General features: G+C 39.4%; 1 protein-coding gene across 1 annotated transcript in view; it reads right to left on the reverse strand.

Moving 5' to 3' along the window:
- scube1 (signal peptide, CUB domain, EGF-like 1) overlaps positions 1 to 26,220 on the reverse strand; it is a 281,214-nt gene that overhangs the window by 41,254 nt on the left and 213,740 nt on the right. The window contains exons 10-12 of the mRNA XM_060839924.1: positions 7,119 to 7,235; positions 6,122 to 6,244; positions 4,057 to 4,176 (exon numbers count right to left, since the gene is read on the reverse strand). Coding sequence (XP_060695907.1) covers positions 4,057 to 4,176; positions 6,122 to 6,244; positions 7,119 to 7,235 — 360 coding nt within the window. The remainder of the gene's footprint in view (positions 1 to 4,056; positions 4,177 to 6,121; positions 6,245 to 7,118; positions 7,236 to 26,220) is intronic.

A 26,220-nucleotide genomic window follows, 5' to 3' on the forward strand; every position in this document is an offset into this window, starting at 1 on the left:
GATCTTTTCACAACCAGAGACATTTTCCTGCACATCCACCCACCTTACCTACTGTGTCCGTTGCTCTTGATGTGGTCTCCTCTACATCTGGGAGACAGAACACCAATTCATGGAGCATTTCAGGGAACATCTCTGGGACACACGCACAAAACAACCCACCGCCCTGTGGTTGGCCACTTCAACTTCCCCTCCCACTTCCCTAAGGACAGGCAAGTCCTGGGGCTCCTCCACCACCAAATCAAATCCACCTGCCAACCAGAGGAAGAAAGCCTCATCTTCCACTTTGGGATCCTTCAACCAAATGGCACCAACATCAACTTCACCAATTTCCAAATCTCCCCTCTCCCCACCTGGGCACCACACTCTTGACCTTTTCTACCTGCCCATCTTCCTTCCCACTGATCTGCTCCACCCTCCCCTCCAACCCATCACAATCACCTCCCACCTGCGTCTATCACCTTCCCACCTACCACCCCCACCCCCTCCACATTCCTGATGAAAGGCTTATGCCAAAAATGTTGATTCTCCTGCTCCACGGATGCTGCCTGACCTGCTGTACTTTTCCACTTTTCGACTACAACCAATGGTTTTATTGCTTTTATTCAACAATCATACCCTATTTCCATTCTCAATTTCACTTGGTTGGGTCAACATCCTCACACTGCACCATTGCCCCAGCAGGCAAACTTTAATTTTTAATTCAAGTTGTATAATTGGAATTGCATTGTTGGAAAGAGCGTTAGAAACAGATTCAATGGTCACTGTCAAAGTGGAATTGGATATACTTTTAAATGGAAAACATTGCAGAGCCATGATGCAAGAACAGGGGAGTCAGACCAATAGAAAACTCTTTCAAACAACTGGTACAGACAATTAAGCCAAACAGCCTCTGTTTGTACAAGATAATTTTAAATACATGACTGAACAAGACACTATTGATTATTAATCATAAACTCTTGGGAAACCTGCCACAATACCAGAAAATACCATCTACTTGAAGTAAATGTAAAATGTAGCAGAATATTTTTTATTAGTAAGATGTTCATGTTTTGATTTGATCTTGTTGCAATCTTTATTGCAACCTGCAAAGATCATGAGCCCCTTTAATTACCTTGATAATCTCAACAAGTTTAATGAAGAAGTTTGATAGTATTTCAATCCCATTTAAAGTTCCACTCAAGTGCGGCAAGTCAGCAAACATGTTGAATTTTTATCAAATATGTTTATACAGTGATGTATACTAATATTCCGCTGCATTCATGTAGCTTCTAATATATGGATGACTTGGCTGGTAATGTAACTGACATACCACAGATGAGCAAATTACATTTTTTGGTTATTCTGTTAAAACAAAAGCAAGCTGGCTACCAGTAGAATCGTTAATGATTTATGAATACATGGCTGATTCAAATCAGCGGGGTGAATTCCTACTTCAGTTGGAGAGGTTGGCCCAGATTTTCAAAGAGATGCAAAGTTTTGCAGGACCCAGTTTGGGCAGAACCTCAATTTGGACGTTCCACTCCCTTTTGCACAGGTAGGGAAAAGAAGGCTGGACATGACTCCTATGAAGAAAACCCAAACTCAGAAAGGTTACAAAATTCCAACGTTGGGCTTGAATAGACCAAGGTGTTATTATAGCAAGGGCCTTAACCCATACTGTGAAAGTAACCATTTTCTCTAGTAGTCTCAAATGTTCTTGGAAGTCTGTAGAACTGTTAAGCTGTGAAGTTATTTAAGTATCTATCACTTCAAATGTTTATAAAGCTTGCCTGTGACAGTGAGAGGTTTAAAAAACATTAACTGTGAAGTTATTTAAATCTTCAACTCCTGCAAAATTTTCAAAACTAGGCAGTGTCAATGAGAACTGAAAGAATCTGGTCTGGTCAATAAAATAGTTGTGTGTTGACATTACCTGAAAGGGAATCATTATATAATTATCTCTCGAAGGCATTCCAAGTTCATAGTTTGATTACACCTCAAAGAGGTTGTGAAAGGATGAGCAGTCCTTGATGTGAGGTTAGGAATACAAGTCTGTTTGTTTCTTTAAATAAGGAATGAACTCCTTGAGGGAATTTAAAAGTTTTGATTGGGCTTTCATTATTGCTTCTTTCCTGCTTTAGCAAAAGATGTAATAATATTAAACAATTCTTTTATTTTATCTCAACATGGACCCTAAGGTCTGTGTGGTGAATGTGAAGGACATTGGTATGGAGGATGGAAAGGAAAATCTGCTGTTGGGGGGGAGCACTAGTAAACTTGAAAGGTTTTAGGAATCTTTGAAGTTAGGTGAGGGCATGGGTTGGCATGGAGGGCATGAGGTCACTGGGGGCAGGTCAAAGATGCAGATTGGCATACATGGGGCACACAGAATGCATGTGAGCGCCAGAAGGGCTAATATTAAAGAAAACCACTGGGACAAAGTCACAGAAAATTATATATTAAAAAGTACATTCTGCCTTGGCACTTTATTGCCCTGGAGTCCAACTCCAACTTGCACCCTGAAGTGGCAGATCTGATGCAAAGCTGCAAATGTGTTGCTGGTCAAAGCACAGCAGGTTAGGCAGCATCTCAGGAATAGAGAATTCGACGTTTCGAGCATAGATCTGATGCAAAGGACCACTATGTTCTGAACCTACTCCCTCAACCCCTACAATAGATGGCAGCCCTGCCCTGAAATCCAGTATAAACCATTCCCTCCAAAGGTAAGGAAAACTTTCAGATGAAACATTTCCCAGAGGATGTACTGCAAACCAAGATGTGACTCCTTTAAAAAATGTTCAGCTCAGGCCTATCATGTAACTTTGACTTCCAATGGGGTGAGAAGCTTCAGCACAGCAACAATCCCATTAAATATTTGAAAAAATAACTAATGGTTTAAAATGGATGAAAATAAGGGATACAATGAGGTTGAAAAAAAAAGCCTGGCCAATATTTATATGCAGCATGCTGTGTATCATTCTCTTTTTTTGTTCCCCAAATAAATATATGTTTTTCTGTCCATATGAACACAAGTGCAGTAGCCTCCATCATCACTTGATTGGCAGCATTTCAGAACATATTTTTAATCTCATCTTAAATTCTTCTCAGAGACGTTCAGGCATTTAATAAAATCACATTTTGACAAGGGAATGATGAGCAAAAGGACATTACAAACCATTTGTGAATTCAGAGTTTTCTAATCAAGGGAAAATTGCTATTAACGCTCCACTGAAGTGGGGCTGCAACTAGTTATAGTACAAATGCAGTTAAGTAATATTTGATTCTTTTTTAAATACCTTACGTAAATGTCACAAATTGGAAGTACTGAGGATGGGGAAACACAGATGTATGGAAGTAAAGTTACTCAAACATGGAACAGCTAGTTATCAATGGAGAATAATTACAAGCAGTCAAAGTTGGAAGGGATTAACAGCGAAAAAGTTGGAATGGGAAATCAAAAGGCAGTGGGAAAGAGAAAGGATTGCAGGTCAAATAGTTTCTACCTGGTGATGGGATAGAGGATTCATAGGCACATATTGCTCAGTAGGAAAAGAATCTGCTTTATTCTAGTGAACAATCCTATCCTGTGTGGAGGGCACTGAAGATCAGATGAGTTGGGGTTTGATGTGATTCGAGTTAGCTTGTTTATAGTTGATATATTTTGCTTTATCTCACTTTGATCAATTTTTCACACTACAATCTATTTTTGGCAACACATAGAATTGCACCATTATTAACAGTTGTGGCCACTAACAATAGTCAAAAATTAATAGGTGCATGGAACCAGGAATAAAATAGCAACTATTGAATACATTGTATTTTATTTCTGTTGAATACATTGCATTTTCAAAACTAGTGAACCAAATATTCCAGTAAACGCAATCTATTCACACATGTGCTGTTTAGTCAGACACATTCTTGTTGTAAATATTGCTGCCTCTAAAACTATTTATTAAATATCAATTTACATATAGGTTCTTTTTTTTTACCCCCACCGCACCAAAAGTATTTTAAACACTTTTCATTTATACCACCCTGATATGATGACAGCACAAATACTAAAAGCAGAGCACTGACCTGCTACAAAGAGTGCTTTGGATGGACAGGACAGGGAGCAGCTCTCCATTCCTCCACTCTTACTGCAGATCAGCTGGACTTTGCGAGCAATCTTTGCATTTCGGACACATTTCACTGCCTCTGAGGGAGAGTGAGTCATTGATTACATACAAAAAAGCTACAAAAAAGTCACATCAGTTACCAGAGTAGGTTGAGAGTTTTATAGCTGTTTTAAATATTCAGAAACAATATATGCTACATCACTCAGCAGTATAGAGGTCAGCAAATGAGGGATTGAAGATTTTTAAAATTCATTTATTGTCTGTCCCGAGTTGTCCTTGAGAAGGTGGAGATGAGCAGCCTTCTTGAACTGCTGTAGGCTACATTCTAGTTGTATGCTATTTTAAAATATTGGCAATCTTCTGTTCTATGCATGCAGTTCTAGGATTTTGAGGGACTTGATTTTTGGCATCCAAGTCAACAACGGTGTCTGACAATTAGTGAAAAACAACATGAGATTAAGTAGGCAGGATACTTCCCAAACTAAATATATGGTGCTTGATCTCAAAAGATGACTAAAAACAAAATAAAATCAGAACAAATTAGAGCTGGAGCATTACTTGTTGAAAGTTACCTAATTTAATGACTTGGATCACAAGAATTTTTAAATCTGTCTTCAGGTTGTGTACACAAACAACAACATCTACATCCAAAGGCCATTCACAAGAGCTTTGTTAAAAGAAAATAGCATTGAACCATATGAAGTGATGTTAGGACAGATGAAGAGACCTTGGTCAAACAGTTAGGTGTGAATGAACGTTTCAAGGTGGCAAGAGAGCTGGAATAGTAAAGGGAGGGAAATTGACAGCTTAGTGTTTGACAGCTGGAGGCAATGGCCCGAGCAGTGGAGCAAAAGAATTCTGGATTGGTCATGTGGTCAAAATAGTAAAGTGTGGAGAACTTGGCAGATAGTGGGACTCTAGACGATTTCAGAGACAGTGAGGAGAGGAGGCATGAATGGATTTTTTTCATGTGGGCATAGCTGGGGCTGAGTCAGTATTTATTGCCCATTTCCTAGGCACCCTTGAGAAGATAGTGGTGAGCTGCCCTTTTGAGCCACTGCAGTCCATTTGGTGTAGGTACACTGTTAAGGAGAGAGCTCCAGGATTTTGACACAGGAACACTTGAAACATTTCCAAGTTATGATAGTGAGTGGTTTGGAGGGGAGCTTGCAGGTGGTGGAACAGTGATGGGGTTACCCATTAAAGAAGTGGGAGCATTCCATCACACTTAAAGTCATACATTCATAGAGCTGTACAGCATTAAAACAGACCCTTTGGTCCAATTCATCCATGCTGAAAGGATATCGTAACTAAATCTAGTCCCATTTGCCAGCAGTTGGCCCATATCCCTCTAAAGTTTTCCTATTCATATACCCATCCAGATGCCTTTTAATGTTATAATCATCCTAGCGTTCACCACTTCCTCTGGCTGCTCATTCATACACATACCACCCTCTGCTTGAGCAAGTTGTCCCTCAGGTCTCTTTCCCCTCTCACCTTAAACCTCTGTCCTCTAGTTCTGGATTCCCCCACCCCAGGAAAAAGACCTTGACTATTCACTCCATCCATGCCCCTCATGATTTCATAAACTTCTATAAGGTCATCCCTCAGTCTCCAATGCTCCAGGGAAAATAGCCTCAGCCTATTCAGCATCTCCCTATAGCTGAAAACCTCACAATATCCTTGTATATCTTTTCTGAACTGTCTGTGTGGAGTTTGCATATTGTCCCTGTGTCTGCGTGGGTTTCCTTCAGGTGCTCCGGTTTCCTCCCAAAATCCAAAAGATGTGCAGGTTAGGTGTATTGGCTGTGTTAAATTGCCCATAGTGTTCAGGGATGTATAGGTTAAGTGCAAGGGTCAGGGGTAAATATAGGGGAATGGGTCTGGGTGGGAGACTCAAAGAGCCTGTTCCCACACAGTAGGGAATTGAATTCTTCTTTCATTCCTTTTTAATGTTGAATCTGATCAAACTTACTTTAAAGTGGCTCCCATCTTATCCTGTTGTTTTTAAAAACGTTACTTACCAGCACAATCCTTCTTGTTCCAATGCAACTTCTTCCCAGGAGGGCACACACATTCGTAACTTCCCATTGTATTAACACAACCATAATCACAGCTCCCATTATTAATGCTGCACTCATCGATATCTGCCAAGATAAATTTCAGTGACTAGAATGAAAATCTGGGCTGAAAGGAAACCGTTCCATTTAATGATTTGTACATAATGTATTTACTCTAGGAAAACAAACTAATATATTCCTTGTACAGAATTCATGTCACAAACAAATACTGTGACAGTAAACAAGCATCTAGGTATGAGAATTAAATAAATCAGCCAGGTATTACACAATGGCAAGAAACAAGCTGCACATCACTATACATTTACTGGAAACTGGACTATCAGAAAATAATTTTAATGCCTAACACGGAAATAAATTTAATAGAAAAATAAATTGCAACTGCTCAAAGTGTAGCTGGCTATGTATTCTAACTATGCCAAGTCCTTTCTCTGTTCTATATTTCTTGATTCTGGCCATATCCCTTTAATTTTTCCCATTAATATTTGGTTCTCCATAACCCTTTACAATCCATATTCTTCTGCCTTCTGTCTCACCAACCACTGAACCAGACTTGACTCATTCACCTTTCTTCCCTTATCTGTCTTCTCCAATGGGCCCATCATGGAATCAGTAGGGTTCTTATGAATATTGACCTAAACTTCATCACCCTGCTCTTTCACTAGCACTGAACACTGAAAAAGAGCAACGTTGATTTTTTTTGTATCTGTTAACACCCCATTCTCTGTACATCCTGCCAACCCTGTTTCCTTCTGCATTGACACTTTCTTCAAGTTGCTTATCACCACACTTTGAAACTTTGTACTGATGATTTTCTCTACGGTCCTCCATTTACCACAATATTTCAAAGGATACAGCAATATTAACTAACATTGGATAGCACCTAATACTAATCATTGCAGTTTCAGTCCATGTGTATTATAATGGCACTCATCGTACTGACCTCCACAATGTGTCAGTCCATATAAAGTATAACCTTTATGACACAAGCATTCAAAGCTTCCTGGGTAGTTGATGCATATGTGGTCACACGTCCTTTCAAAGGAACACTCGTCGATATCTAAAATTGGAGGAGAAAAATAATTACCATGAAAATGCCCCATCAGATATATTGCAATGATAATGAGAACATAGGAATAATACCTGCTCAATTTTCAAATAGTGTAACAATGAGAAGAAAATTGTTGATATTTAGAATATTCACAGCTGCACTTTTAATGTTCTATATGAAGCTAGTCACAAAATAAGGAGAACATTAGTTGGAACAATAAAATTGGAAAGCATTAAAGGTCAACATGAGTAATATTATACAGGTGTTGGTGATTCACTGACCTTTATCAAGTGAATTTGTAAACTTAGTTTTTTCAAATATTGCATACAAAAAGTTCAAACCCCAAAGGAGGGAGCCCAATGGAACCTTGTTAGTTTCACACTTACCACTATTACCATCTTCAGCTGCTCACTGAAGAAAACAATTAATGAATTGTGAGAAAATAGTCAAATTAATACTCACTTGGAACAGTAAGATTGATTTGGAAAAATACATGGACTCATTCAGAAAAACTCACGTCAAACTATTATGTGAGAGGATTTTTGAAGAGGTAATAGAGAGGGCCATAGAGTCATACAGCATGGAAACAGAGAATTCAGTCCAACTTGATATCCTAAATTAATCTAGTCCCATTTGCTAGCATTTGGGTCATATCCTTCTAAACCCTTCCTATTCATGTAACCAGCCAAAAGCCATTTAAGTGTTGTAGTTACAGACTTGAAACTAAACAGCAGATGCAGTCAGCTGTGCAGGGTCACTGCTGGGCCAGACAGCTGTGCAGGGTCACTGCTGGGATAGACAGCTACGCAGGATCACTGCTGGGACAGACAGCTGTGCAGGTTTACTCCTTGGACAGACAGCTGTGCAGGATCACTGCTGGGATAGACAGCTACGCAGGATCACTGCTGGGACAGACAGCTGTGCAGGTTTACTCCTTGGACAGACAGCTGTGCAGGATCACTGCTGGGATAGACAGCTGTGCAGGGTCACTGCTGGGACAGACAGCTGTGCAGGGCCGCTGCTGGAACAGACAGCTACGCAGGGTCACTGCTGGGACAGACAGCTACGCAGGATCACTTCTCCGTGTGTTTCACTTCTCCTGTCAAGGGTGAGGGTCATGCTGTTGATGTGATTTTTATTGATTAACAAAAGGCTGTTCACTACAGTTCCACATACATTCTGGTGAATGTTATAAGTCATGGAATAAAAGCAATGTAAAAGTAAAATGTGAGCACAAAACTGACTGAGGGATAGGAAACAGCGAGTAATGGTTAATAAGTGTTTTTTAGGTTTGAAAGAAGGTTTGTAGCAGACTTCCCCAGCGGTCAATATTGGGACACTTTGCTTTTGCTAATTTATATATAAATGATCTAAATTTTGTTGTGCAGGGAATAGTTTCAAAGTTTGTGGATGATACAAAACCTGGCAGAATTATAACCTGTAAGGGGGACAGTGTAGAACTCCAAACAGACTTTGGCATATTGGAGGAGTGGGCTGCAAGGTGGTAGATGAAGTTCAGTGCAGAGAAGTGCAAGATGTGTACTAATGAACATGGAGAGATGGCATAAAATCAAGGGTGCTATTCTAGAGGGTGTGAAAGAACACAGAGACCTGGGTTTATGTGTACGCAAATCATTAAAGATGGCAGAACAGGTAAAGACAACTGTTAATAAAGTATACAGTGTTCTCAGCTTTGATTACCCAGGGGATAAAATCCAACAGCAGGGAGATGATGATAAACATAAGACACTGGTTAGACCTGAGCTGGGATATATGGCACTCTGTACTACAGGAAGGATGAGAATGCATGGAAAAGAGTGGAGAAGACGTTTACAAGAATAGTCCCAGGGATAAGAAGCTCAGCTATGAGGACTGATTAGAAAAATTGGCCTGCTTTTCTTGGAAGAGATCTGACAGAAGTGTTCAAGATCATGTGGAGTCTGGGCAGAATGGATAGGGAATGACTGTTCTGAATCAAAAAGACGGAAGGTCAAAGTGCACAGTTTTAAGTTTTTTTGTATAAGAAGCAAATGCAAGGTGATAAAAAAATGTCTTTATGCAACGAGTAGTTAGAGTCTGGGCTGCACTGCCTTTGAAGGTTTGTGGAGGCACATTTAATTGAGGCATTTAAGAGAACATTTGGTAATTGTTTGAATTGAAACAATGTGCAGGGTTATGGGGAAATGTGGGAGATTGGCTCTCCCCAAATGCTAAGAGCCAGTGCAGACACAATAGATCAAATGGCTTCCATCTGGATTGGAATAATATTGTGACTCTGTGAAATTTGAACAATAATTGAATATGACATAGTATGGGAAGTCCTTCTGATTGAAAATGCAGACAAGACACTCAAACAAAACTATACACAGAGCCGATGACTATGGGCATTCTTCTGATTGGTCCAATTGCATGGAATTCCTTCCTGCAAATAATGCAGTACTTTGTAATTTTCAAATCACCTTTTGAAAGATAAAAGTGTGGTGATAAGGTGTAATGGGTTGATTATCGTCTGAAATAAAAGTTGGTATTTTGGTGCAAACCTTCATTCTCATGAAAGATTCACAGAAAGCATCAACTTTTTTTCTTTCCCTTCTGCAAGCATCTTCCAGAACTTGTCATATCCAATTTGTAACATTCCAGGACATCTTTGAATTTTGCCTCATATAAACCATAGCCAGTTATTTCCCCAGCTGAAACTAGAGAATTCTGACAGTTTCGGTTTTCTCCAGTCTAATAACTGTACATGTCGATTTTAAATTCAAGTAAAATGAATTATTTAACAAATGTACATCAAGTCAATGCACAAGATAACCCAGATCAAAATATTAAACAAATAGATTTTCTAGATCATGATATTGATTGCAATATTTTGTGTCTGTGTTGTTGTCTGTTTGAAATGCATATCTATTTTTGTAACGTTTCTCATTACCTCCTGGGATTATTGTGACGTTGTCCAAGTGTTCCAAAGAAAAAAGTAATTTATGATGCCTCAAACCCCTCATTTCCCCTTGAAAGATGTATAGTTGGTTCTGTCATGATATTTTTATTTTAAAAATATACATTATTCATAAAATATCCTTATACACAGTTAATAAAGCAGTTCAGCTTTGTACAGTAGCACATATAACACAAAATCTAGGAGCAGGAGTAGGCCATCTGGCCCTTCGAGCTTGCTCTGCCACTCAATAAGATCATGACTGATCTTTTCATGGCCTCAGATCCACTTACTCACCCTTTCAGCATAACCCTTAATTCCTTCACTGTTCAAAACATTATCTATGTTAGCTTTAAAAATATTTACTGAGGAAGTCTCAATTACTTCACTGGGCAGGGAATTCCATAGATTCACAACCCTCTGTGTGAAGAGGTTCCTTCTCAAATCAGTCCTAAATCTGCTCCACTTAATTTTGAGGCTATGCCCTCTTGTCCTAGCTTTGCCTGCCAGTGGAAACATCCTCTCTACTTCCATCTTATCTATTCCCTTCATAACTATGTGTTTCTATAAGATTCCCCTTATTCTTCTAAATTCCAATGAATATAATTCCAGTCTACTCCGTCTTTCCTCATAAAACAAAGTCTTCAATTGCCCAGAATCAACCTAGTGAACCTCTAATGCCAGTACATCCTTTCTTAAGTAAGAAGTTAAAACTGCAGGCAGTACTCCAGTACCCTATATAGCTGCAACATCACCTCCCTGCTTTTAAACTCAACTCCTGAGACAATGAAAGACAAAATTCCATTTGCTTCCTAATTACCTGTTGTACCTGCAGACCAACCTTCTGTGATTCATGTACAAGGACACCCAGGTCCCGTTGCACAGCAGCATATGAAGAAACCAAACATCAGAGTTTGACTCCATCCAGCACACAAACCCAAGGCATTTGTTCTCCTACAGGATTATGTTTACATACAGTTGAGGCACCCGGTGGGTCTGATAACTAACTGGACAATTCACCCTGATACCATATTTAACCCTTAGATGAGCTTTGAATCACATATGTTAAGGGCACATGTTTCCACTTTTATAACATTACCAAATTCCAACTTACTTTATCTAATGAAACCCTCATCTAGACCTTTAATATCTCCAGGTTTGACTATTCAAATGCACCCCTAGCTAAATTACCACAATCTCAGTTTGAGGTGGTCCAAATCTCTGCCACTCATGTCCAAACTCACACTAGGTATCATTCACCTATCACATTTTGTCCCTGACCTACAGTAGCTCCTGGTTAAGCAATTCCCAATTTTAAAATTCAAACAGTTATTTTCACATTTTTGATGGCTTTGCCACTCCTGATCCTGCACTGGAACTATATTGTCAGCCCTTCAATTTTGCTGTGGCAGAATTCTGCCATTCCCTTCCTGACAGCACAATAGGCCATCCTCACCAGGGTGGGACTTCAGAAACTCAAGGTATCTGCTCACTACCATCTCTTTGAGGACAACTAAAGATAAATCATCAAGATAGCTTGCATCCTCGGGTCTTAAAAGATATTGCTGCAGAGATAATGGATGCAGTGGTTATAATTCCTCAATTCTGGAAGGGTCCCCATAGATTGGAAAACCAGAAATCTAATAGTTCTATCACAGATAAGTTGAAGACAGAAATCAAGAAACTTTAGACCAGTTAGCCAAGCATCTGTCAGAGGAAATATTCCCAATTCCATAACTTAGCAGGTAATAACAGAAGAGAATGAAATTGCAGTCGGGCAGAGATATCATGGTTTGGTGAAAGGAAAATTGTAGTTGACTGAATGAAGGGTACTAGAACATGTAGCTTATTTGGATTACTGAAGGGAATACTGACATCAATGATTGCTGCACCAAATAAATTGGCAACATATTAGAATGGATAAAGATTTGGTTAGCTAACACAAAGCAGACAAGAGGGATAAATGGAGTGCTTTCAGAATGGCAAAAAGTAACAGAGTACCACTCCACCACCAGTGGATCAGTGCTGAAACTTCAACTATTTACAATCTATATTTAAGATCTGGATGTAAGGACTGCATTATAAATTTTTGTAAAATATAGAGTTGTATAGCACAGAATCAGACCCTTCAGTCCAGTTCTCTCATGCCAATATGATATCCTAAATTAATCTAGTTCCTTTTGCCAGCATTTCGCCTATATCCCTCTAAATTCTTCCTATTCATGTACCCATCTAGATACCTGTTAAATTGTAGCCACCTCCACCACTTCCTCTGGCAGCTCGTTCCATATACACCATCCTGTATGAAAACATTGCTCCTTAGGTCACTTTTCTATCTTCCCCCTCTCACCCTAAACCTATGCCCTCCAGTTTAGGCCTCCCTTGCCCTGGGAAAAAAGACCTTGGCGAATCACTTTATCCATGCCCCTCATGATTTTATAAACCTTTATATGGTCACCCCTCAGCTTTGCCATTCCAGGGAAAACAGCCCCAGCCTATTCAGCCTCTTGCTTTGGCTCAAATCCACCAGCCCTCACAACATCCTTGTAAATCTTTTCGGCACACTAAGTTTAACATTTTCCTACAGCAGGAAGACCAGAATTGAATGTAGCATTCCAAACGTAGCCTAAGCAACTGTAATGTACAGTCACAACTGGACATTCTAACTCCTATACTTAATGCTCTGACCAATAAAGCCAAGTGTAGCAAACAGCTTCTCCATTACCCTGTCTTGTTGTAGCTCCACTTTCAAGGAACTATGAACTTGCAACCCAAGGTCTCTTTGTTTGGCAACACTCCCCAGGACCTTACTATATAAGTCTTACCTTGATTTGCTTTTCCAAATGCAGCACCTCACATTTGTCTAAACTAAGCTCCATCTGCCACTCTTCAGCTCGTTGGCCCAGCTGATCAAGATCCCATTGTAATCGGAGGTAACCCTCTTCGCTGTTTGCTACACTTCCAATTTTGGTGTCATAGAGTCATAGAGATGTATAGCATGGAAACAGACCCTTCGGTCCAACCCATCCATGCCAACCAGATATCCCAACCCAATCTAGTCCCACCTGCCAGCACCCGGCCCATATACCTCTAAACCCTTCCTATTCATTTACCCACCCAAATGCCTCTTAAATGTTGCAATTGTACCAGCCTCCACCACTTCCTCTGGCAGTTCATTCCATACACGTACCACCCTATGAGTGAAAAAGTTGCCCCTTAGGTCTCTTTTAGATCTTTCCCCTCTCATGCTAAACCTATGCCCTCTAATTCTAAATTTAATGATGATACAAATATATTTGTAAGAAAGCAAGTTGTGAAGCGTGCATAAGTATATAAAGGATACAGATGCTTTAAGTAAGTGGGCAAAATTCAGTCAAGTAAAGTGTGGCAAAATATGGGCTCCTCCACTGGCAAGAAGAATCAAAAAACAGAATATTATTTGAAAAGAATTTAAAAAGGAGAGAGATTGTAGGAATCTGAACAACAGAAAATATCCTGTTAGATGAATCACAGTAAGTTAACATGCAGGTACAGCAAGTGATTGGGGACACGAATATAATATTAGCTCTTATTACAAAGGAAATAGAGTTTAAAAGAAGGGAAACATTGCTGCAGTTATACGGGGCTTTACTGAGACCATGTCCAGAGTAGCATATGTCATTTTAGTCGTCTTACCCAGGAAGGAAATAATTGCATTTGAAATAATTCAGAGAATGCTTAGCCTGCAGATTTCTGGGCTGAAGGTGTTCTCATTTTACACAAGATTGAGCAGGTTATCCTCATACTCACTGGAATTTAAAAAGGGAGGTGATCTTATTGAAACATACAAGATTCTGAGTGAACCTGACAGGCCAAATGCTTAGAGGTGGTTTCAAAAAACTAATGGGGGCAGAATTTACAAATAAGGCAGGAGTCTCATTTAAGATGGAAATAGAAAAATGCTTTCTCTCAGAGGGTTGTTACATGATGGAATTCTCTTCCACAGACAGCAATGGAGGCTGAGTCATTGAATATCTTCAAGGCTGAGCTGGATAGCTTTTCGTCTGACAAAGAGAGTCAAAAGAGCAGATAGGGAATTGGCAAAGTTGTAAGCAGGCGAGCTGTGATCTTACGGAAAAAGAGCAGGCCTGAGGGACCAAATGGTTCTATTTCTTATGATCTTAAATGTTAGCTTGCCAATTATGCTCACATCCTACAAATTAATATATTTGAAAAGAAACAGGTTGGTTTAAGTTTAAGCTCTCTGCACATTTTCAATAAACATTGGAGTAGAACCAACTCCAATAAAATTTCCATTCGATGTTGTGCTTAATGCACTGGGGTCAACCTATTTTTTAAAATGCTTCCATTGTGAGTATTCAATGACTGGGAGGTAAGTCACAAGTTAACATTGTTCTTTCATGCCTTGATTCCAGGCTTGAATCCAGAGGAGATTGGTGGAATGAATACATCTTTAGGGAATTTTCACCAATGCAATAGTCTGTGGAAAGATGATCCGTTTGAAAGATAGGCCTTCCTGATTTCCTACTAGACAGTTAAGATCTACTCTCACTTCCACTTGCAGCTTGCTTGTAGTTTGAGTTGCTTGTTATCATTACAGTGTTCAGATTTCAGCACAGATTGGCACTAATTTGGCAAACACATTCAGACATGGAATATAACTGGAAACAGAAATCACACTGATGCACTACTATTAGGTTGAAGCACATTTATTGAAGTATTTTGGGAGTGTTACTTTGCATCTGGTCGTGTTATAGCTGACTTGGGAGTATTTTGTCCACACTCAGTACCCGGCTTCAAAAGCTTTTCTATTTCCCAGCACTGCTGTCTCGCAGTTTAACGAACACAAAAGCAGGGGAAGCTTAACATTGCTATCAAAGACATTTGAAAGAAATTACATTTTGTGCTGTAAATCAAAGCAACATAAAGAGCATGTTTACGCAATCAAATTCTCAATGGCTAGTAATTTATATATGAAGAGATTTCAGTCTATAAAACCGACTACTTAGCACTTTCTGGTCAATTGCCCCTGCAGCAACCAATAAATCAGCTCTGTACTGCTTTGCTCAAGATATCCATCAATTTACAAAGCTAGAGGAACAGAATAAAATATTAATGACAAACTGCGTCTGGAGTTAATTACAGAGCAAACTCCCTCAGTGAGTGGTGTGGGTGTTAATGCCCATAAGAAACAGACTGCTGATACTGCACTGCTTTGTCTGCTAGCAGCTGCTCCCAATAAAGTTGCCCAAGGGGGAAGAAGCTAATATTAAGGTAAAACCCTGCTCCCAGTTCCTGTGGATTTTCTTTGTGCTATGTAAACCAATTACACTAATTATTGAAACACACATCATGGGATTAAACAGAGGGTACGATGGGTGGGGGGAGTGGGGAAGAAAAACTAATAACCAAATATTATATGGATAAGTATTATTATCCATTTAGAAAGCAGCTTTTATTTTTAATTAGTTCCCTTATAATTGTAGGAAATCTACAACAAAGAGGAAAATGATACTTGCTTAATCAACTCTAAAAGACATCAAGAGTCTGCCCAATAAGTTTACTTTTCAGTGATAGCACTATGTATAACATCATACCTACGGTCACTAGAGGGCACTTTCGCATTCTTTATTCCTCTGACCAAGCTAAAAAAAAAGTCATCTCTACCCTGGCTCCAAATCACCTAATTAAAAATTAAGTTGCAAACTAATTTTTCACTCCAATAGTTTACGCCTGCTTACTCCAATATCAACAGAGCCAACATGAAGGGCTACAACAAAGTGAAGGAGCTCTTATGACACAGTAATAGTGTTCCCTCCTCTGGGTCAGAAGGCCTGGACTCATGTCCCATCTGCTGAGCTGTGTGTCATAATATCCTGAATAGACATATTAAATATCTACTCTGGTATCAATCGTGGCATCTTTTACTCAGGCTCATCACAACTGCCTACCTACTGCCCAATTCTGTCTATATTGCCATATGGCCTCCCACTCTGGACTTTCCCAAGATTCCCTCTGCCCTATTGCAATAATACAGGCTGCTCCTCGCTCATGTCCTAATTGCTCCGATCTACTCAGACTTGATCACAAACATGGTTTCCCACTCTCAGCCTCTTTTGTTTTGCTGCGCCTCAATCTGTTACTATCATCATTCAGCACGATTCGTGTTCTCGCTGAGCACATTCACTGACTGGACTCACTGTTCTCTTGTTGATCATGCTTCCCAATTACAATCATCAATATAGTCTCCTGGCCTGGAAATGTGCTTCCCCCTTGACCCAGTGCTAATGAAATTTGCCCTGTAAATGTACAGTCCTGTTTAGACCCCTTCCCAAAAGTGATGGATGTGTTCACCATTGGAAAGAACTGCAAACTGGCCACAGTCTCACTTCTTCTGAAAACAACACCTCAAATTTGATCTTCAATCTTCTTCCTCATCTCATCCCACGGGATTTTTTAATTTCTTGAAAATTTTAAATTGGAGCACTCTTAACAATGTTACAGTTCACCAAAAATGCACTCTCAATTTGAGAATTGGGAACTCTCATTTCTTGTTCCCCACTCATTCTGTGCTCCAATAATAACCTTGCCCAACACATCCTTTGACGAGCTCTCTGATTAAAAATCTTGCATTGGGTCCAAACTTCATTGGAAACTACAAGGTAAACACTTCCTAAGGAAATGCAATATAAAAATGTCAGACTTGGCTATACATGTGACCTACCACTGCATGATGGAGCACCGATATTCTTAAGATTAAATGACATTGTACAGAACCATTACTTTTAGTCAAGTAGGAATAATAGAACCTGGTAGTCTACCACATAATGCAAATTATGTTTAGCCTCAAAGCATCAACTGTCTCAGAGGAAGACAGAGAGCCCTGGAGAAAGTCAGAGTTTCTGAGAAAGGGTGAGAGAGCAAGAGAAAAAAAAACTGTGAATTCTAGAAAGAGATTCCACATGTGCACAAGAGTCACAGAAAGAGCAAGTGAGAGGAAAAGTCCCAGAGAGACAGCGAGAGCAGAACACAAACATGCACGTTCTAGAGAGAGAGAGAGAGAGAGAGAAAACGAGTCCTAGAGAGTGAGCTCACACGAGTTCTAAAGAGAGCAAGACAGAAAATGAGAGCATGAGTCTTAGACAGTGCAAGAAGGTAGTCAACAGCTCCTGCAGTCAGTCGGGCTTTTGGATACCAGGCAGAATGAAGGAGGGAAAAGCTTCCAGGTGGAAGAAATGGAATCTGTGAAAATTACAGGATTTTGAAAGATTAGTCTTGGAACATCCAGAGGAAGAAATCTTCAGAGTGATCTGTGTGCTACAGTTAATTTGGGATTTTTCACAAAATTGAGGGAAAGGGCCCTCAATGATTTATGGGTGTTACAACTCTAAAGAAAATGGGCTCAGATGAGCTCATTGGAACTGGATGCAGCTTTGGACTGAGACCTATAAAGACTGTAATTCTATAGAGAGCATCCTGATATGCACAAATGTGCAGTAAAGCTATTGGTCCTGTTAAGAAACTAATATGTGATATATTTTCATAATTTAGCATTTTGATTGTTTATTAAGCAATTGTTAAGTGAGTGTCATTTTTAGCATGTTGGTTACAATAAAAATCTTAAATCTTAAAATCTTATTGTGTAACCCTTTAAATCCACTACAAGAAATTCATGAATCTTCTCAAAAATTAATCAACTCCCCCAGGGAGTTGTATACAAAGGTTGTATGGACATTTAAGATAAACCATTTCAGGAGCCTGAAAGGGTAGTTGAAGCAAAGTCCTCACTGTGTTTAAAAGATTACTTGGATATTCAATTGTAACATGATAAATTACAATGTGATGGACCAATGGTTTGAAACTGAGATTAAGCTGGATAGCTTTTAATTGCCTGACACAGAAAAAAACGGATAGTACAATCTCAAATTGTCCTGCAAATATTCAATGTTTCTATATTCTACCTCGAGGCATTATTACAAACATGAAATCAGGAAGTCAATAGCATTTTATGTCTTGGCTTCAATGTAAATTTTCAGAAAAATATTGATTGGAATTAGACAGGTTAAAATAGCAACATAAATAAGATTTTAAATATGTTTTAAAACTACACACATTGTTGAAAATTAATGTTTGACATTTGACATTCCACAAATATAAAGATTGCTTTTCTGGCTCAGTAAGATTTTTAAGCAATAAAATTATCAAGTTAGTATACTGTTAGCAGTTCAGTTCCGTCTCATTCAACAAAGTGCAACTTTCTCAACTGGTGCTGCATAGCATAATAATGATAAAATGAAATTTATCATCCGTGTACTGAGTTTTTAAGGACTATAATCTGGGAGTCCAGCAATTCATAACAATTCATGGATTTCCACATTACTCTGCAATTGAGAGAGCTCCTAAAGATGTTGTCAATTTCAATGGGTTAACAACTGTGAAGACTGGCAGCATTGTTATCATCTAGACTGCTGTATTTTCGAATTTAATGAGAATATAACCTTGAGAAATGCAATTTTGAAGTATGAATCTAATGTGAAGGCTTATTTAATTTGTAGAAGCAATGGGAGCTCATTCCTTGCTTTTAATATGATTGAATAACAACTTTAAATCTAGACTATATTTAAACATGAAAGATATGAGAATTTAAAAATAAATCGTGTTCATGTTTAAATATGGAAACCAATTGAGGTCATACAGTAGTAACATTAAATAAATGGCTAATGCTTAAGGAGAGTTTAACCAAGGGTTAAACCTAAGTTTAACCAAGGGTTACATTTAGGACAAAAAGTAGTTTTTGATGTTGAAGTCTCTTTTTCTTCCATTATAGTATACATTAGAAGTAAAATCCAGTAACGCGCATAATGCTTTAATAATATAGCCTCAACAAGCATACTGATTCATGCAAATAAATGGGATTGATGGTGTGGACTTAAAGAGAAAAAAAAGCCTGCTTTGTTCATTCATCTTCTGCCTTTGCAACTCCTTCCAAAAGTAAACACATTCACTTTGTATTTAACAGAATACAAAATTACATGCTTAATTATTACAAAACTATGCAACCTGTTCATAATTCATTGCATGGGATGATGACAAAACTTCCCTCCATACGTGTAGAAATACGCTTTATTGAACGTTAGGTGCAATTTGCAATGGGGAGACACAAAAAAACAGAAGTGGCTAGAGGTTAACTGAAAGACACAAGAAGGGAAGCTTGTTAAATAGGGGCAAACACTGTCGATTTTCAGAAAAAAACCCACCTGGTTCACTTATGTCCTTTAGGGAAGGAAACTGCCATCCTCATCTGATCTGGTCTACACACGACTCCAGATCCACAACAATGTTGCTGACTCTTAACTGCCTTTTGGGCAATTAGGGATGGGCAGTAAAATGCTGGCCTGACCAGAGATGTCCACATTCCATTAATGATACATTAAAACGTAAGAGACAATCAAGTACAGGAACATACAACTTGGGGATCCGTACATCATTCCATCCTTTGAGCCTTCTCCACACTTCAATAAGGTTCTGGTTCCTCTGGTTGTGCTCTCAACTCCATTACTTTTGCTTGTCTCCTATAACCCTTAACTTACTTGTCCATGAAAAATCTCTCCAATTCTGCCTTGAATAAATTCATGATCTGCCTTCCATTTCTTTCTGAGGAATAGAATTTTACATAAAATAATTCTCAGAAAAAGAAAATCCCATCTGCTTTTTAAAAAGGGCTTATTTTTCAACTGTCTCCTAATTCTAGTCTTCACCTCAAAAGGAAACATCCTTTCAATATCTAGCCTATTAGTTCTCTCATGACCTTACATTTCACTGAGATCAAATTTCATTCTTCTTAATTCCACTGGGTATAGCCCCAACCTGGTTGACTTTGCTTTCCAAGAAATGCCCAGCTTCCCAGGAAAACAGTAAAGTGAACCTTCTCTGAACTGCTTCGAAAGCAATTAGAGCTTTTTTCACATAAGCAGACCAAAAGTGTGTATACAGTATTCCAGATGTGGTCTTGCCAGGATCCAATAGAGCTGTAATAAAATTTGCCTGCTTTCATATTCCATTCTCGTTGTAGTAGAACAACATTCCATTTGCCTTCCCAATGACTTGCTATAGTTGGATATGAATGGTGATTCAGGTACCAGGGTACTTCTGCATCATTATGTTTAGCAGGTCTCTCTTCATTTCAATAGCATGCTGTTTTTCCATTCTTCATGTCAAAGTGGACAATATTCATATTTTCCCCACAAAACACTCCAGTCGCCAAATGTTTACTCATTCGCTTAACTTGTCTGTATCCCTTTGCAGACTTTATATCTGCACCTAACAAGGTGCTTCCTATCTATGAGTCTCATTGACATTTTTAGCTATCTTAACATTGGTCCCCCATTCAGGTCATTGATATGGATTGCAATAGTTTTTGGCTCTGGCCAAATATTTGGAAAGTTACCTGAACTGATCACAGTTTCTCTCAGTGTCTGTATAACAGAAATCAATGATAGAAACCTAAGGTTAAAATGCATTGTTTGACCTCTCTGAAGATGCAGCCATTGTTGACTTCATTGTAAAACTTTCATGATACATCTATTACCAGTCCCAGTACTGACTCTCATTCAATGGTGATGCTAAATAGATAGCTTCACAAATCTGGATTTCATATCGTCATTCAGATAGGAAAAAACCTCCATCCTATTGCCTATGTGAGGATCAGTTGTAGATGCTTCAAAATCTCTCGTGTGGTTGAGTGTGCATCCAGAACTGTTGCTGCCTCACTTCGGTTTATCAGGCAGGAATTACAATGTTGTTAACCATTGGGGTGGCACAGTGGCTGGCACTGCTGTCTCACAGAACCAGGATTGATTCCAGTCTCGGGCGATTATGTGTGGAGTTTGCATATTCTCCCCATGTCTGCGCACAGTCAACAAATGTGCAGACTAGTCATGAAAAATGCAGAGTTACAGAGATAGTGTTTGGGGGTGTGGGTTTGGGGCAGGGATGCACTTTGAAGTGTCAGTGCGGCCTTGATGGGTTGAACACTGTAAAGTTTCCATACAGACAAAAACAGAGTCAATTTCTGCACATGAAGTCCACATAAACAGGAATGAGCTAATGATCAGGTAATCTATTTCTTGTTTTGTTGGTTTGAAACAGAAGATAGGAACAAGAATAGGCCATTTGGCCCTTGGTTAAATGGTAGAAGTTTGTCAGGGCACTGGCTTAACTTCAATATTCTGAATTGTGACATTTCCACCCATTTGCGCATACAAATGGAAAATCCACTTGGTGCTTCACTACTAACAAAATATATCACCATCTTTAGGAGGTGGGAGGCTGAAAGGAGAAAATGGAGAATGAAGAAAAAGAGGAAAATGGGGCAACCACATCAGATACATTCTCAATAGAAACGTCTTGTAATTTGCCTTATGATGGGTTGTCAACATTTCTGCACAAGTACTCAAATGCGTTTTGGAAAACATGGGTTTGTTGCCTCTTAATTCCACCATACTACTGAAACAAACAGAAACCACATCTGAAAAGCTCCACATTGAATGCCTTTACTCTTACCACACATAGAAGCCGGTGTTAGTTTACACAGCCCGCCAGAGGCTTGTTTGTCTATCATTAAAATTGAATTGAAACCACATTCTAAAAAAACAAAACGCATCGCATTACATTGCACGAAGTAGGTTCAAAATATCACTGGATGGCAACTTGCTACTATAAAAGTTCATATCAGCTAAATTTAAAATGGTGTAAATACACTTTTGGCACTTACATAACATCTCTGGTGTCTCATAAGGTTCTTATTTGCTTTTATTTCTGAACAAGGTGAAGGATCTTCACAAGGAGTTGGTGGTCTTTTATAGTTTTGTCATGGAAACAGACCCTTCGGTCTAACCAATCCATGCTGAACAAAATCCCAAACTAAACCAGCCTGCCTGCTCCTGTCCCATATCCTTCCAAACTTTCTTATTCCTGTATTTATTCATATGCCTTTTAAACATTGTAATTCTACAAAAACATCCATCACTTCCCCAGGAAGTCCATTCCCCCTTGCGAACCCCATTCTGTGTAAAATATTTGCCCTTAATTTTTTTAAATTCTCTCTATTCTCACCTTAAAAACATAGCCCCTGGTCTTGAAATCGTCAATCCTAGAAAAAAGACAACTACCATTAACCCTATGTATACACTCATTATTTTATAGTGTTGCCTCTCAATCTGCTATGTTCCAGTGGAAAATAGTCTCAGCCTATCCAGCCTTTCCTTATAACTCAAACCTTCCATAGCTGGCAACAACCTGGCAAATCTCTTCTGCCTCGCACCAGCTTAATAATATCCTTCCTTTAACTGGGTGACCAGAACAGGACAAAATATTCCAGAGGAGGCCTCACCAATGCTCTGTACAACCTCAACCTGACTTTCCAACTCCTATACTCGAAGGACTGAGCAATGAAGGCAAACATGTTATTCAATTTGCCCCACAAAGCAAAAGCCCTGTACCTTATGATCAGTCAATTGCTACTAAATACTGGTATAGAAAAGAACACACACAGGGCTGGGGTGGAGTGAGGTTTGCAGGCAGGGCTGGGGTGGAGTGAGTTGGGGTGGAGTGGGCTGGCTTAGGGCAGGGCTGGGGTGGAGTGGGGTTTTGCAGGCAGGGCTGGGGTGGAGTGGGCTGGCTTAGGACAGGGCTGGGGTGGAGTGGGCTGGCTTAGGACAGGGCTGGGGTGGAGTGGGGTTTGGGGCACAGTGGATGCTGTGTCAGAGCTCCGAATGACAGTCTACAATTTTAAGATTCTGTGCAATCTGTGCTTCCAAGGTAATGGCGATCAAACAAACCAAAGTTTTCGCTCTTCCCTGAAGCTTGATAAACTTGCTTGTCAGATGGAATTGCATTAGGCATTCTTCGAGCTCAACCAACCATTCTTCATATTATCCAGCCATTTCTTCAATTTGCTTTTGCTGATCAAATTGCCAGATAAACTTGGAGCTGAGCTCCAACTATAATAAATGCAAGTTCAGCAAGCAAAAAGATTTACAAGGATGCTGCCAGGGTTGGAGGTTTTGAGCTATGAGGAGACACTGAATAGGCTGGGATTGATTTCCCTGGAGCATCGGAGGCTGAGGGATGAACTTATCGAGGTTTTTAAAATCATGAGGGGCATGGGTAGGGTAAATAGATAAGGTATTTTCCCTGGGATGGGGGAGTCCAGAAGTAGAGGGCGTAGGTTTTGGGTGAGGAGGGGCAAGATTTAAAAGGAATCTGAAGGGCAACATTTTCACACAGAAGATGGTGCATGTATGGAATGAGCTGCCAGAGGAAGTGGTGGAGGCTGGTACAATTACAACATTTAAAAGGCATCTGGATGGGTATGTGAATGAGAAGGGTTTAGAGAGATTTGGACCAAGTGCTGGCAAATGGGATTAGATTAATTTAGGTTATTTGATTAGCATGGACAAGTTGGGTCTGTTTCTGTGCTGTACATCTCAATGACCCTATGACAATGTCTATACCGCAGACATTGTTAAATATTTCTTTAACTGCTGGATCTGTTGTTACAAAATAACGTATTGTTTTACTGAAGACTTTTTTTCACTACCTGTGTTTATTTGCATAATGTCTGAATTGGATAAAAGCCTCTTACGTTGAACAAATGCAATTGAAAGCTTTCAGAAAGGTAAGGAGGCTGATAAATTTCAATGGAAAAGTTTCGTGGTGGTTTTATTTTTGGTTGATGGTCCAAGACGAGCTCACCCTTGGTCCATGACTCATCTGAGAGGCTGTGAACCATGACTTCAAACAGAACGGACCAACTCCACCTAATCTGCAGGGGAGGAGTACTTGAACTATCACTGGCAAAGCTGGCAATAGTGGGAGCCCAGCTTGTGGGCTGGCTACCTGCACCCTTTCTCGGCTTTGGCAAACATTGCTAAAACCAGAATAGCAAAACGGATGCCATTATTTCTCATCCAACACATCCCCTCCAGAATCACTTATTTCTATCTTTTACTGAACTGGGCTTGGCAACTCTGTTCCCGCTAGCAAAACACTGACTACATTTCAGATATACCTCATTGCTCATAAAGCACTATATAAAGGCTCTCTCACTTTGCTTCTCCCAAATATTATGCAACCTTGTGCCAAAAACTGATGTCATTTAAAAAGCTGTCTCTCCCTTGATGATTTATAGAGTCTACATAGAACTAATTCTAGCAAGGTGGGATGGAGCAGAATTCCCATTAAAATGAATGGATCTGTTTACCTTGGAACTAACATCATTTGAACTGATTACTGTGCAAAGTGGGAAAAATGAGAACTTGTACATCGTTAACTCGATACTTACTTTTAGAATGCAGTCATTTTGTTCTGGTTATGGCAAAGGGGAATGGATACAATTTTGATTTATTATTGCATACATGAATCTTATTAGTCATAGCATCATATCAAACGTTTAGAATCTTTCAGCCGAGGTGGCCATTTGGACATTGTGCCTCTGTCTGTTCTTTGAAGATGTTACCCAGTTAGTTCCACTCCCTTTACCTACTGACCTATCCTCATTGCCTTAACATTTTCCCCCCTTCAAACATACTTCCAATTCAATTTTGAAAGTTACTACTGTCTGGGTTTCTTTTCAAACTTGTACATTTCCAATCATAACCCTCTGCTTCCAAAACAAAAAAAAACTTTTTATCTCTGACTGTCAAACAACAATGTCAAAAGCAGCTCTGATCTGTTATAATTACTGGAGTTGTTTTATCAGTTAAATATGTTTGTAATTATTGTGGCAAACTGAGCTCAGAACCTTTCCAAAACTCTGCCTTATTTGCCACAGAGATGAGAAAGCTCAATGAATTTCAAATTGTTGCCACGGTAAACCAGACCCAGCTCAGGTTGATGCCCATTACGACATGTATCAATATAAACAGCCCCTAAACCACATGGCCTGAAATCCTCACACACACCCTTTCCAAGCACGGGCATTTCTCTCATTTCTTCCACCACACTCGCCTCTGTCCCCAAAATCTCCGGTTTGTCTTGGCATGGGGTGGTCAAGGTGTTACATTTTCACAAATTAAATTTGGAAAGAAAAACACAAACACATGAATAGTACAACCTGACTAATCCTCCCCTATTTATTTGATGACTGAGTCAGATTATGGCATGGCTCTCAGCATAAACAACGTATTGTATCAATTTTCCACTCAGTCTGAATTTACTGAGCAGAATTTTAGTTTGATCAAGGGAGTTAACTGGTATAGCTTTGAATAAATGATCCAGCTCCTGCCTAATCTTTTAGTTCTGGCAGCATTTTTTTTACAAAATTACAACCCAATTTTTGTTGCATCCATGTGGTAAGATTTTAATAACTGTGAGAAAGAGTCATCGAGATGTACAGCACGTGGAGCAATATCTAATTCCACTGCCTATTCTAACTGGCCCTTCAGCCAAAAGTTTGTTTAAAAAGAGCTAAAAATAATTAATTTGGTTTGCATGCTAAGTTGTAACGGACTTTCTGGCGCAACAAAGCTATGCCTATCACTTTAAAAGATTGTAGTTCAAAGGACATCCCGAACACACTGAGTTCGTATTCATTACTAACATCCTCTAATCAACCATGGCTACAGTAAAATTATTACATGTCAATGAGGTAAGAACACATTATTTGACAAAGGAGGAAGTTCTTCAGACCACTGAAATGACTTGGGACTGAGTCAAATGAATGATGCCTTTGATTAACATGATGCTTGCATTGAATTCTGTTCTGCTGAAGCCACACAGAGCTATGGTCAATAGACCCGATCACACCTGGAGTTGTCTGAACTGTTCTGGATTCTGTGACACGAAAACCTGCTGCAGACCCAGAGCAAGGTTACACAATTGATCGTGGGGAAATTGCCAGATACACTGAGACTTGTCACCACCTTGCATTGATATAGAATTCCTCACGTAAACAATGTTTGAATGAGTCTTGTAGATAAGGTGTTAAACCAAGGCTCTGTCTGCCCTTGCAGATACATAAGATCTTTGACGTTACTTTCAAAGAGGAGGTCAGAACTG

This window comes from Hemiscyllium ocellatum, chromosome 19 (assembly GCF_020745735.1).
Source record: "Hemiscyllium ocellatum isolate sHemOce1 chromosome 19, sHemOce1.pat.X.cur, whole genome shotgun sequence".
Taxonomy (NCBI): domain Eukaryota; kingdom Metazoa; phylum Chordata; class Chondrichthyes; order Orectolobiformes; family Hemiscylliidae; genus Hemiscyllium; species Hemiscyllium ocellatum.